This window comes from Anabrus simplex, chromosome 1, assembly GCF_040414725.1.
Source record: "Anabrus simplex isolate iqAnaSimp1 chromosome 1, ASM4041472v1, whole genome shotgun sequence".
Taxonomy (NCBI): domain Eukaryota; kingdom Metazoa; phylum Arthropoda; class Insecta; order Orthoptera; family Tettigoniidae; genus Anabrus; species Anabrus simplex.
The window spans coordinates 1,060,146,699-1,060,161,760 of NC_090265.1; the positions used below are offsets into that span (position 1 = coordinate 1,060,146,699).

At 38.2% G+C, this 15,062-nt stretch overlaps 1 protein-coding gene across 1 annotated transcript in view; it reads right to left on the reverse strand.

Annotated features, from left to right (window-relative positions):
* Positions 1-15,062, reverse strand: part of brun (trafficking protein particle complex subunit brun) — a 179,070-nt gene that overhangs the window by 10,395 nt on the left and 153,613 nt on the right. The window contains exons 18-20 of the mRNA XM_067137108.2: positions 6,882-7,038; positions 6,613-6,808; positions 2,907-3,130 (exon numbers count right to left, since the gene is read on the reverse strand). Of these exons, the coding sequence (XP_066993209.1) occupies positions 2,907-3,130; positions 6,613-6,808; positions 6,882-7,038 (577 nt within the window). The remainder of the gene's footprint in view (positions 1-2,906; positions 3,131-6,612; positions 6,809-6,881; positions 7,039-15,062) is intronic.

The window sequence follows — 15,062 nt, forward strand, 5'->3', positions numbered from 1 at the left end:
TGCTGCAAACTATCTCAGCAAATCGCAAAGTTAAGTGGACCTCACTGGTAGAGAATCTGGACATGAAGTTGAACAGTAGGCGAGCCTGGAATCTCCTGAAAAACCTCAGCGGTGACCCAACAAAACCTAGAAACTTCACCACAATTACAGCAGACCAGATTGCAACCCAGTTACTCATGAACGGGAAGATTAAAGGTCAAAGTACACGGGAGCAACTGGAACGAACCCCAGGAAGTGAGAACCATAATCTCCAAGAACCTTTCACCTTGAATGAACTAGAGTCTGTCATCTCCACCTTGAAATTAAATAAGGCTGCTGGCATGGATGATATCAGAGTAGAACAGATCAAGAAATTCGGCAGGACTACTCTGCAATAGCTGCTTACAATGATTAATGAGTGTGTATCTAAGCTTTATATTCCCAAGCTCTGGAGGAAAGCTCGAGTGGTTGCACTACTTAAGCCTGGTAAGGAGCCAAACAATCCTAAAAACTTTTGCCCAGTATCATTGTTATGTCATTGTTTCAAGATCTTCGAGCGCCTTATCCTTAACCGAATTAGTGGCATCCTCGAAGGAAAGTTCATTCCTCAACAAGCTGGTTTTCGACCTGGAAAGTCATGCTGCAGTCAAATCCTGAACCTTACTCAACACATCGAGGATGGTTTCGAACAGCGTAAGGTAACTGGAGTTGCCTTTGTTGACTTAACAGCTGCCTATGACACCATCAACTACAGGAAGTTAATGAGGAAAATTAGCCAGATCACTAATGATTGTCAACTAACATCTCTTATTGGCATTCTCCTGCAGAATAGAAGATTCCAAGTCTCTCTCCATGGTAAGAAGAGCAGATGGCGCGTACAAAAGAACGGTTTACCTCAAGGCAGTGTGCTAGCCCCTGTGCTCTTTAACATTTACACTAATGATCAGCCCATAATGGAACATACCAGGCTTTTCATCTATGCCGACGATACTACAGTGGCTGCTCAAGGAGAGACATTTGAAGAGGTGGAGGAAAAGTTGACTTCTGCACTAGATACTCTTGGCTCTTACTATGAAGGCAATCATCTAAAGCCAAATCCCAACAAGACTCAGGTGTGCGCATTTCACTTAAGGAATAGAGAAGCTCGGCGGGAACTGGACATTATATGGCAAGGCAAACGACTAGAACATTGTCCAACACCTGTGTATCTAGGTGTTACTCTTGACCGGACACTGTCCTTCAAGAAACATTGCCACAACACCAGGCTGAAAGTTAGTTCACGGAACAATCTTTTGAGAAAGCTCACAGCCACCACCTGGGGAGCAAGCCCTCACGTCCTGAGAACCTCTGCTCTTGCTTTGTGTGTGTCCACTGCAGAGTACGCTTCACCTGTGTGGAGTGCATCCACTCACACCAAGGAGGTTGACATTGCAATCAACGAGACTGTACGTATCTTGTCGGGATGTCTGAAGCCAACCCCAGTTGACAAACTCTACCCGATTGTTGGAATAGCTCCCCCCGCTATCAGAAGGGCTGTTGCTGCTGATGCAGAGAGGACAAAGCAGACTAATGATTCTCGCCACCCACTGCATGATCACCAGGCTGTAGTCTGTCGACTGAAGTCGAGAAAGAGCTTCATCACCAGGACTCAACCACTGGTAGGAACACCTGAGTCTAACCGCATCACCAGGTGGAAGAGCGTGCTGCCGCCTGATACTCCTGCAAAGGAAGAGCTAGCTCCAGGAAATGACCTGCCCTACCCTATTTGGAGATCACTTAATCGTCTTAGGGTAGGCGTACCTCTTTGCAAGACCAACATGCAAAAATGGGCCATACTTCCAGCTGATGGACACGCATTCTGCGAGTGTGGTGTAACACAAGATCCGAACCACCTGTTCATCTGTCCCCTACTAGAACATCCCTGCACTACACAAGACCTGATCGAGGCGAACAACAAGGCCATCGAAGTTGCTACATTTTGGAAATGCTGACCGGACACGGAATGATGATGAGTCCTCTTTAGTGTTCTCTGAAAGTAACTCTCTGTCTGACTTTATATTATTATTCAATTCAATGTATTAAACGGCAGGAAGTGTGGCAAGAAGAAATGCTTCAGTATGGTGCACCGAGGTGAGGTGCGAGGTGTATGGTGAGATGTTTGGCGAGATAAACAACTCCAATATGTGTTTAGACTAAAGAACAACTCACTGCTCAGGTGCTTGTAGCTGCATACTCTTTACAGCATGTCTGGAGTCTTTGAACATGTACGATAGGCAATGGCATGTTATTGCAGAACATGCATTGAAGCAGGACAACAATCTTTGTAAAAGATTACAATTAAACTGACATGAAATAGTTTTATTCTGAACTACCTCTTAAAGTACTTCCATCCCTGGTTAATCGCCACAGCCTTCGTATTCTGTTCTTAATTTTGATCTGCGCCAGGATCGCCGATGGGAGAGCGTCATTCCTGTATTGCAAACTATTGATTTCTGACCTGGTTTTTTTGTCTATTCTATCATACTTAAAAGTTTGATTATTGAATTTTGACACACCCTGCAGTAGCAGCTATCAGCCAGCCATTGGTACCATTATATAAGAGTGCTATAAATACTAAGAAAGAGGAATCTTCTAGAACAGAAATGGTGAAAAAGAAAATTACAATAAAGTCCAGTAAAATAATCACATCCAAAAGTCCATTCATTTCTAAACATATTTTCTCATGACAAAGTAATCCTAGTCTCTAAAATAATATTTGGTTTACTGATTTAGTTGCTTATAAGTTTTCTTGCTCATTAAGAAAAGGTATGGGGAAAGGAAAAAAAATAGGATCTTACTAGAATGAAAAAAAGGTGTGGATGCCAATAAGGCAAATGCTAATTTAATACACCACAAACAAGAAATAGATACTAGAATACTGCACTTACCTTGGGGAGAATGACCTTAGGTGCTCCAGCAGTAGCCAGTCTAGTATCAAGGCGATAATTGTTGACACCATTCTGGTGATCTTGGTAAAATTGAATGGACAGAGCTACTTGCCACAGAGGCCTCTCCAAGAAGTTGAATACAGTGATACCAAGCTGCAAACACTGTCCTGTCTTGCAGCTCAAGTCTTCCTGAGTCTTAATGGGCTGGGAGTTCAAAGTAACCTCTGAAAGCGTACACATCAATATACTTGTTTGCTATGAGAAGCAACAACAACAACAACAACAACAACAACAACAACAACAACAAGGGAACTGGGAACTAGAACTTTACTTCTTATTACAGTAAAACTTGCTGAAAGCGGAATGGCAAGGGGGAAAAAAACAAATTAAAAAAAGAATTAGTCTATCCGCATTACACAAAACATTGTTTTTTGCCATAAAACAGTAAACAATAATTTTAAATATTATTCCGAGCTTAGTTGCATCTGCCTACGCATAGTGCTCAGCTATCCAGGTTGCTATTTTTTTGCTATTTGCTTTACGTCGCACCGACACACATTGGTCTTATGCTGACGATGGGACAGGAAGACAGGAACGGCCTAGGAGTGGGAAGGAAGCGGCTGTGGCCTTAAGGTACTGCCCCAGCATTTGCCTGGTGTGAAAATGGGAAACCACGGAAAACCATCTTCAGGGCTGCCGACAGTGGGGTTCGAACCCACTATCTCCCGGATGCAAGCTTACAGCTACGTGACCCTAACTGCATGGCCAACTCGCCCGGTAGCTATCCAGGTTGATGTAAGTAGTACTGTACTAGACTGATTTGATTATTATTATTATTATTATTATTATTATTATTATTATTATTATTATTATTATTATTATTATTATTATTATTATTACTGCATACAGAATGATACACAGTATATCATTTTGGCACTATCACAACACTACATTATAGACTACTATTTCAGAACAATGGATATACGCTCCTTAAATTTATTTCCATCATAAAACTCTATACAGTACTTCACAACACTAAGCTGTCTTCCATAAAGTAAACAAAGAAACTTGTTTCTTTGCTTTCTAATCGTGTCTATCTAAATGCAGTCCTGAGCTTAGTATACTAGTTCAAGAAGAGTGGAAGAGTTAGATGTAATGGCAAATTACCGTATTTACGCGAATAATCCCCGCACCCTAATTTTAGGGAGGATCATTTTGGAAAAATTAAATGAATTTAAATTCCTTCCATCGAAGGAGTAAAGTAGGCATAAACAAACATTTCATATTACTTGATGAGGCCCATGTGTAATTTTACGGATATAGTTGCTTTGGCTGAACATATTTGAGATGATAAAAATACATTATCACTGCTATAAAATATATTTGCCATGAAAATTAGCAAGTAGGCCTAGGTATTTCACTAATCTCTTGCATCACTAGAATCCTCTCGTAAATTACTTAAAAATTCGTCACACTCCACATCTAAAACACTTTTCACAGGCGGTCTCTTTTACTCGGATATTAACACGACCGGTGGTGGATAATTCTTTTCGTGAAATGTAATGATGATGATGATGATGATGATGATGATGTTTGTTGTTTAACACACCCAAACACTGATGTTAGTTTTGCAATACAGTAAAACCTCGTTAATTCGAACTCTTTGGGACGCAAAAATCTGACTTTGAATCATGTGATTTTGAATTATCTGCCAACTCGTCATAAAAGCACTGTGGGCCTGTTCGTAGGTTTGGATCTTGTTTTGCTCGTCTCCTTTTTCCGTCTCCTCCTCTTTCTCGGCCTTTCTCACTGCTAGAAGGGCTGTAGCTGATTCGAAAATGTGGTGTGTCATAAGTTGCTCACCACTTCGAATGAAGTTCTCTGTCTTGCAGGGAACGTTTCTTGCTTGATACGAGTTGTATATTGCAGATGCGTTTTCAAGCACTTCATTCATTCCACCATCTGTATTATCACTCTCTCTAAACATGTGTGTCAGTTTGTCCATTTTGATCACATCAGAACCAGAAATGCACAAATATTTTCTGTAATGTACAAGTAAATTTTAAACAATTCTTTCATTTTTTTGTTTCCGCGTTGAGGAGATTCCGCATTATACAAGAGTAATTAAGAGAGATGAATTTCATTTTGAATGGTCCGTATTGAACTGAGATTACAATTAAATTAAAACTTAAGAGTAAAATATTTCCACATTTTCAATACAAAATCAAGTAATGTGGGTTACATTACAGAAGAAACATTTATTGGAACTAGTTTCGACCTATTTTTTAAGGTCATTATCAGCCAAATCGCGAGTTACACCATCTATCTAATAGTTCACTGAAATTGTAAAAAAGTCGTGAAAACACAGTGGTTTGACACTATAAATGTGAAAAAGTCAAAATTGTTGTAAAAGTTTTGGATAATGCATAAAATGCATAAATTGATGCACTTGGCTGTTGAAGGAAGAATTCAAGAAGAATAATTTGGGCGTTGAAGATTCTTGAGGTTTGTATATATCACTCCTTATGAAGTTCTGATAGTTGAGCACCGATGTGTTGGACATATTGCAGGTAAGGTCTCATTGATGACTGAAGTTTCAGATTATGTTTAAAAATGCATACATCAATGCATATAGTTGTCGTTGAAGGATAGCAGTAGAAAGGAGAGAACCTTCCTTTCTGCTTGCCAGGGACCCACCATCTTGTACCTGGAAGTATTCTTAATTACTGTATGTAAAAGAAATAAAACCAAGACTGTGTAAATCAGCTGAATGCCACCATTTGCTGTGTTCATATCTGCCGGCCAAGTGTTGTATTGTCATATTGTCTCTGTTAGAGCTTGCATCGTGTGTACATATACGGCTGCCATATTTAGTAAAAGTAAGAGAACTGCCAATTTGGTAATTGTCATGGTGTGTGCTGGATGAGAGTGCTCTACCCAATGGTTTTGTCACTAAGCGGACCTAACCAACCCAGACCAATGATGATGTCACGCGAGATGTTAGAGACCTATGGGCCACTTTGCGGCTCTAACCTGGGGACTTATGCCTCCAGCCCGATGGTTTTGTTACTAGCCAGACCTAACCAATACAGTCCAATGGTCTTGTCATTTCCCAGACCTAACCAATCCAGATCAATGGTCTTGTCACTCCTTGGGCATAACAATCCAGACACTGACATTGTCAGAGCCATACCACGTTAGATCTCTAATCTACCTTCTGCCCACCCGATATAGAAATTTTACCACTGTAACAATTGAGTGAAAGGAAATGAACTGTCCTTAAAACAATGTTAAATTTGATGTAAACAAAGGTGAATTTAGCAAGGTTGTTTTAACTCTGTGAATAATTTGCTGTAAACTCTCATTTCTCCCAATGAAAACTGTTCTAGATATCTCATTAGTAATGGGTTAAATGACAATCAGAAAGACAACAATAAACAAACACACACACAAGTTAGTCATTGATTTTAATAAAGTAAATAACTTTATTTGCAAGATATGAAGTAATGCCTTTTTTATAAGCTTTCCTATACAGAGATCAATGAAAATAATAAACATCTAAATGAAGCAGTCAAAAATTAAAGAGGCTAGCAACTTCAGTAATGAATATACTTTTACCTGCTGGTTTCTAAAGGGCTACCATGTAAAATATCAAGCAATATACTGAAGACGTTGAACAATGCTAAAGATCTTCAAGAGTACTCACCCCATTGTACAGGTGACATGCGAACAATATCCAACATCTCTGGAGTTAGAGTGATGCCACGCAATGACACTCGCCCTCTGGTATCACTTGAAACTATGCGCCAGCGCAGATCAACAAGTGAGGCAATGTGGTCGCTACAGATAGCATCCAACTCCTGTCTATCCTCAGCAGATAATTTCTTCCCACCATGGTACAACTGTTAGATAACTTATATTAATCTCATATTATTTTGAAAATTGCATAGCAAATACATTTCTATAACTACCAACCTTAGTGAGTTTGGAAAGAGGACAGCGATTCACAGGAACAGGTATCCTACAGGACTCATTACCTTCAATCAGAATATTCTTTGAAGGAGTATACTGCAGTTCCAGCTCATGGCTTGTGATGTTTGCAACATCCAATACAAGATAAAACTGGGAACTCCTGAAATGAAATAAACACCTTATAAAAATATATTCTCTCTTCTACTTTCGTTTATAAATGATCCACTGGAAGAAAGTTGCAAAAGTTACCCAATTTATAATTCCACACCTTACTCACTTATTTCTCAAGGTTCAAGTATGTTCCAAAACATCATATAAAGATTACAAAGATCAGGTTTTTAAGAAATTCAAGACAGACTGTCAACCAGAAGTGATATGGCCTGATTAAAATGTTTAGAGAATCAGATAGAGCAGAAGAGTGAATAAATAACACTATCCTAGGAAGATCTGAAAGAGAGAATAGAAAGTTCGCTATTTGCTTTACGTCACACCGACACAAGTCTTATGGCGACAGTGGGACAGGAAGGGCCTAGGAGTGGAAAGGAAGTGGCTGTAGCCTTGATTAAGGTACAGCCCCAGCATTTGAAAATAGAAAGAAATGGATATTTTAAAAAATCAAGAATGATCTTCAATCCCCAACCTGGCTGGAGATGGAAAATGGAAACTGATGAAGAAGAATATTCAAGAGAGAAGTCTGGACAGAGCAGAACATTTTTTTTAACAATTGACCTTACGTCGCACCAACACCCAAATAGGTTTTATGGCAACAATGGGATAGGAAAGGACTAGGAGTGGAAAGGAAGCAGCCATGGCCTTAGTTAAGGTAAAGGCCCAGCAAATGCCTGGTGTGAAAATGGGAAACCACGGAAATCTATCATCAGGGCTGCCAACGGTAGGGTTCAAACCCACTACCTCCTGAATGCAAGCTCACAGCTGGTTTTCAGCTGAAGAAATTTTAGATTCCTAGTTGTCTGTTCGCGAGGCAGACTACACTACTATTACACCCTCGGATGTACTGTACAAAATTCCATGTACTTCTGGCAAGGTATACATTGGCCAAACATGCCAGCCATTGGCATTCGTATCATGTAACACCAACAAAATATCCACCTCAACCAGCCAGACAAGTAGCAATAGCTGAGCATGCCCTATCATCGAGTCATGATGTCATGTTTGAGCTCTTACCCACACTAAACACTACAGATCTGGGATTAAACAGGAAGCTGTGGAAATATGTGAGAATCCTAACAATTTCAACAGCGACACTAACTGTCAATTAAGTAATATGTGTTTGTCAGCCATGAAGGATATATGTAGTTAGTTCTCTTCTTTGTCCTTTCACTACTGTTATGTCGTTTTGGTGTTTTCCAAATCTGTACTCTCCTCATCACCAGATGGTGCACTCTAAGCTGTGTGTGTCAAACTTTCATAGACTGTGTACACCTGTTACTGTATTATTCTTACTTCTTCACATCTCGTGTCTTCAACCTCATTTTAGTACATCCTTCTTTCTACCCACCCCCACCCAACTCGGACTCATTTTTCTTGTTTTTCTATTACACACTTTTCTTTCCATCCTCAACTCTAGTTTATTCTTCTATCCTTGGCAGTCTCCATTCCACTTTATTTTATTCTATTTTATTTATTCTTCTACCACATTCATCTGATGACCTTGCTGTTTACTTTCCAAGCACATACGATTGAACACGGTACATCTTCGTGCTAAGATAGTGACGTCAGGCTAGTGCACAGTGAGCCATCTGGTGATCAACAAGAGTACCACTTACTATAGACCAATGGTCCAGCATTCTTAAATTCAAACCTTCATTATTAGAGAAGTCTTCCTCACGACAGACAAGATTTTCTTCTGAAGACACAGAGAAAAGTTCTCTGTGAAACGTAAAGAATTTCACCTTCCCTTGACACATCAAATCAGCTTCATGGTCTGTATCACACTTTAACAGATTCACAACTATTTTTTATTTTCCACCTTGTCGATACATTAATTGCTTAAGGCAACTTATTGGTTAAAAGTGGTACATGTTTTGTATATTATTAACATCTTCAGCCACATAACACTGTTTAGATGAAAAATTCATATATTGTCATTTAAATGGCATTTAATCTTCTCATGTTAATTTTAAGGACACTTCCTCTCAAGCATTGATACTTTGTCAATATATGAATTTTTCATCTAAACAATGTTATGTGGCTGAAGATGTTAATAATATACAAAACATGTACCACTTTTAACCAACAAGTTGCCTTAAGCAATTAATGTATTGACAAGGTGGAAAATAAAAAATACTTAGTTGTGAATTCCCTTGACAAGGCAAGAGCCCAAAAGCATATCAACATGTCAACAATTATGCGCCGTGAAAGCATCAGTCTAAATGTAAAGGTACATGACATTTTTGAAATAAGCCAAAAGTCAACTAAAGAATACAAAACCAAATAATTGATGAAAGCAATACAATATAGTTCAATTCATAATTCAAAATATACTTTATTCCATTACCCATATTTAATTAAGAATTAAATAGACACAAAAATACCCAGGCATAAACATCACATATTTCAATATACATGGCATAAAGCAGCATATATATGATATTTTAGAAAATAATCAAAATTCACCTAAAGAATACAATACTTTGTTAGCTAGATACATTTTTGATGTTTTCTTAAATACAAGAGTTTTATTTCCTGAGGAAGTTTACTGTAAAGTATTACTCCATATTGCTTATTTACCCCTACTTTAAAATAGTTGTCTTGACCTCTAGACTCATAAAATCCTGCATGTTACAGTTGGTTAGCATCTTATGTGCATTGTTCTTTACCAGTAAGATAACTTTAAATATGTACAAACCATAAAGAGTTAAAATATCATTTTGCTTAAATGCAAGCCTACTGATTCTCTCTGTCTTACAAGGGGGAATTCCCTACTCGTCACCACCGATTTCGCTCAAATTTATAGAACATGCAGGGCTTGGCTAGAAATGAAAGTACCCGAAGAGGGAACTCCAGATGGCCAAGCGTATAAAAAATAAAAATTAAAATGTTGACGCGGCTCTCGCACTGTATAAGCCACTTACGTTAGTGCACACGCTGAGCATTTGTTGGCATAGCGGTAAGAGCTCGGACTGGTAATTCGATGCTCGTGGGTTCAACTCGCCGTGTGGAGAATGGTTTTTCTGTCAACTTTTATATTATTCATTTTCCAATTACGCAAAGAGGTGAATAATTCATTTTATTTATTAATTTATACGCAAAAGGCATAGAAAAGGTAAAAAATTGGGACTTCATTGTCAGATTTTTTTCTACCTGCGCCAAGAATCTCTTGTTTGTGTACAGCCACCAGGAATAACCTTCACTTGTCAGGTGAAAACGAATCTTACAGCGAAACGACTATTCACATTTATACAAAGTATGTTACAAGTGTTTATTTATATATCCACCTATTCAATACAAAGAGATCTTTTTAGAAATTAAATATTATTATAAAATGTTAAGGGACATGTTTCGCCCATATTAAGGGCATCATCAGCCTCAAATTCAAACCTGTATGGTGAAAAATCAGGATCCTGATTGCTCTTACAAGCCATAAAAAGAGGATATCATTATAGGTGTCAGTCTAAACATACAAAATATTAGAATGTCCTTGGCTAAAATTGCAGTATCAAGCTGCATGTCATAAGTTCACATGAATATACTTTCTGGAGCGTTCATATAAGATAAATACATCTATAGAGAACCGAATGATTTTTCCTTGCTCCCACAATTACGTAAGGAAGACTGTTATCTTATCATAACACATTCGACTTTCACTCCTTCAGGCAGTTAAATAGACTATAGGCAGCTGAACAGCCATTTAAGAGATCTGTTGTCTTATCACAACATACGATATTGACATCTGTAACAGTGTATCAGCTTTGCTTTTTCTTATCATCTTCAAGGAGGCACATTTCTGTTTCATTATAAAGACTGAGCTGTTTACTGCCCTACCCCAACAAGTTTTTCAACGCTCCGGAAAGTATATTCATGTGAACTTATGACATGCAGCTTGATACTGCAATTTTAGCCAAGGACATTCTAATATTTTGTATGTTTAGACTGACACCTATAATGATATCCTCTTTTTATGGCTTGTAAGAGCAATCAGGATCCTGATTTTTCACCATACAGGTTTGAATTTGAGGCTGACGATGCTCTTAATATGGGCGAAACATGTCCCTTAACATTTTATAATAATATTTAATTTCTAAAAAGATCTCATTGTATTGAATAGGTGGATATATAAATAAACACTTGTAACATACTTTGTATTTACGTACATTTCAATACGGACCTAACATGAGAATTATAACATGTAATATTCACGTTTATGGCTCATTCCTCAAGGAGGGGAGATAGCCAATAAAGGAGAAAAAAGGAAGAATTTCTGTTTGAACACGTCGGGAAAGTTTGCAACTCCAGATTTTCTACAATTGTGTGCTTATTAAAAAAATGACGCCCTACATGTCTTTTGCATATAAATAAATAAAATAAATTAAAAAAATGAATAATATAAAAACTGAGAAAAATATTCTCCACACGGGGAATCGAACCCACGACCATCGAATTACCAGTCCAAGCTCTCACCGCTACGCCAACTTCTGCTCGGTGTGTGCACTAACAAAAGTGGCTTATACGGTGCGAGAGCCGCATCAACATTTTCATTTTTATTTTCTGTACGCTTGGCCATCTGGAGTTTCCACTTTGGGTACTTTCATTTCTAGGCAAGCCCTGCATGTTCTATAAATTTGAGTGAAATCGGTGGTTACAAGTACGGAATGCCCCTTTGTCAGTCAAATATGAATCTGACTACCCTTTTTTGTAATCTGAATAACCTGTCCATGAGGCTACATGGTGCACCTCCCCGTAGTTCAATATCATGTGATAAATAAGAATGTAAACCATAATATGTTGTAGTTTGATGCGCAGTATTTATCTAGTTAGAAATTTGTTTTTAAATGAAGAAGTTCCTGTTAATATTCTTAAAACTTTCCCAATCTGTCCTCCCATGTTAAATTATTATCTATTGTAATACCCAAAATCTTTGTTGAGGTTACTTCTTGAATATTTTCACAATCACAAGTACCAATAAATTGAATTTCCTCTTAAATATTATGTAGCTAGTTTTGAAAGGATTTCCTCTCAAGTTTTTATATTTAATTTTAGTGAACAATTACATGCCAAGTTCTGTTGAGAAAACAAGCAATATCTGAGACAGAGGTCAAAATTGAAGCATCACCTGCATACAAAATAACTGAACTGTGTTTTGGTTGTGGTATATCACTGACATGAGGCTCTCAATTATTTATACTTAGATGTTTGATTTGTTTACCTATTAATATTTATCATGAGATTCTTTGTAGTTTACTGTTAGAATAGAGCATGCATTCTGTTCAACAAACCCTATACTACAAGTTATTCTAATGTACATTTAATTCAAGGAGTCCAACTTGTTGGCTGAATGGTCAGCGTACTGGCCTTCAATTCGGAGGGCCCCGGGTTCGAATCCCTGCCAGGTCAGGGATATTTTAACCTTCATTGGTTAATTCCATTGGCTCGGGGGCAGGGTGTTTGTGCTATCTCCAACATCCCTGCAACTCACACAGCACACATAACACTAACCTCCACAACAATTTAAAGATAAAAATTTCATTGTTCCGTATTGAAATTATTGATGTTAAAAATTAAATAACTGGAGGTTCAACCTATTCAATACTCAAAAGAAAGAAACGTAGCAATGTGATTGCTACGTTTCTTTCTTTTGAGTCGTAGCAATGTGATTGCTACGTTTCTTTCTTTTGAGTATTGAATAGGTTGAACCTCCAGTTATTTAATTTTTAACTCCACAACAATAACACGCAGTTACCTACACACGGCAGATGCCGTCCACCCTCATCAGAGAATTTGTAGTTAGGGAAGATTGAATATGTATATCATTATGGCTGTATAACTTTTAATTCTGGTAACAATCAACAATCTGTCCACACAGCCTAGCAGTGATGGTTGTGCAACATGGGAAACAATGACTATTGTTGCAGACGGTTGAAGTCGGTTAAAAGTGTTGCAACAGGGGGCTTGGAAACCCGGAGTACAGTCGGGAAATGTATGCTGAAAATTGTAATTCATCAATGTAGATGAACATGCGAGATTGCTTTTTGCTCTGTACTGGGTTCAAAATCACTATAATTAAATAGGCTACTTCATCTACATCATGTCCGACTCGTTGGCTGAATGGTCAGCGTACTGGCCTTCGGTTCAGGGGGTCCCGGGTTCGATTCCCGATTTTAACTTTCATTGGTTAATTCCAATGGCCCAGGGGCTGGGTGTTTGTGCTGTCCCCAACATCCCTGCAACTCACACACCACACATAACACTATCCTCCACCACAATAACACGCAGTTCCCTACACGTGGCAGATGCTGCCTACCCTCATCAGAGGGTCTGCCTTACAAGGGCTGCACTCGGCTAGAAATAGTCACACGAAATTAAAAAAGCTACATAATCACTATCTGACTTGTTCAATAAATTGTCCAGTCTATCTGCACTAAGTCTTTTACTGCTCAGTTTACTCATAATGACTTTAAGATAAAGGAAACTCACAGCACTGCACACTTACATGAATGTTCCATGGGCGAGATAGATAATGACTTTGTTACCCTACAGAGCATTACTGACGTACCCATATGGGGTTGCGCCACAACAGAAATTGATGAATGAAAGGTAGACTATGCACGTACTTAAATAGACGGCCAACAGATGGCAGGAAGAGGATTTATACAGCTTCGAAACACACACTTACTGCACACCCAAATGGGCTCGCACAGTTTTCGATTTTGAACGAATGTACAACCCCATATGGGGACATGAAGTTCAAAAACTTGACTACCCTCACGTACCCAAATGGGGTAGCTTGGCACTCAACGTGTTAATACCTCAGTTCCAAGAGAAGGGAATCACGGATCATGTGTGGTTACAGCAGGATGGGCTCCAGCACATTTTACTATTCACGTGCATTAGTTCCTTGATGAACTATTTCGAGGCCGCTGGATTGGGTGTGATTCACCAACATCTCCAGCCCCATTGAAATGGCCACCACAAAGCCCTGATCTTACCATACCAGACAACTCATTATGGGGAGTAATGAAGTCCTATGTGGTTCAGCGTCAGTACATGACTAATGAAGAATTGCGCCAAAGTGTGGAAGAAGCCTTTCAAAACATAACTCCTGAGATGCTCCGCAAGATGTCAATGAGGATTTGGAGACGGATAGAACTCTGTGTATGGCGCCATGGTGCACGTACAGATCTCCTGGATACATAGTTTTTATATGTAAATACTCCACTATACAATATAATGTTTTGACGTAGTGGTATGGGGACTTCTCAGATACCCTGGACTTTCAGTTAATTTTCTTTAAATATACATAATTAATTAAGTTCAGCCTTTCCTGGTAAGTGCTATTTCTATGCTTTTCCTATTATGTAGATCTTATTTAATTCTTTCTAGTGTTTTGGTATTTTCTCGTTTAATGTAACTTTCAATGTTTTAAATTCAACGTGTCGGAGTTTGCTCTAGATTCCCGTTGTCACTAATTTCACTTTCTGAATGACTGTGTTTTTGGCAGTCAGTCACCTGCATTTTGTTATTGACAATATATTGTAATTTAGTATAACCTTACTATGTTAACCTTGTGTTTTACAAATTTAATCAAGTATCCTGATTATGTCTTTATTTTGGTTTAGTGGATCTGTATCTTTTGTTAATTGTAATGTAGTTGAGCTAGAGGGTGATTCTCATGAACCTTTTTTTTCCCCATAACGCCATACCTTCCTGCAGACCTCAATAGGGCTTCCAACACGTTTCACATTCCTTTCTATAGTTGTTGTTGTTAGGCCTGTAAGTTATATATTTCCCTTGCATATGGTTTGATGTTGTGTGTTTGATAATTTAACTGTCTTATTTCCAAGCTTAGATGTGAAACGGCGCAACACTGAGATTTTTCTATTTTCCCTACTTATTTTATTATCACGCTCATGGCCTAATTCATATTTTTTCTAATTCGTATTTCATTCATATTATTATTTTCCGAGTTCATTTTTATTATTTATATTATTATTATTATTATTATTA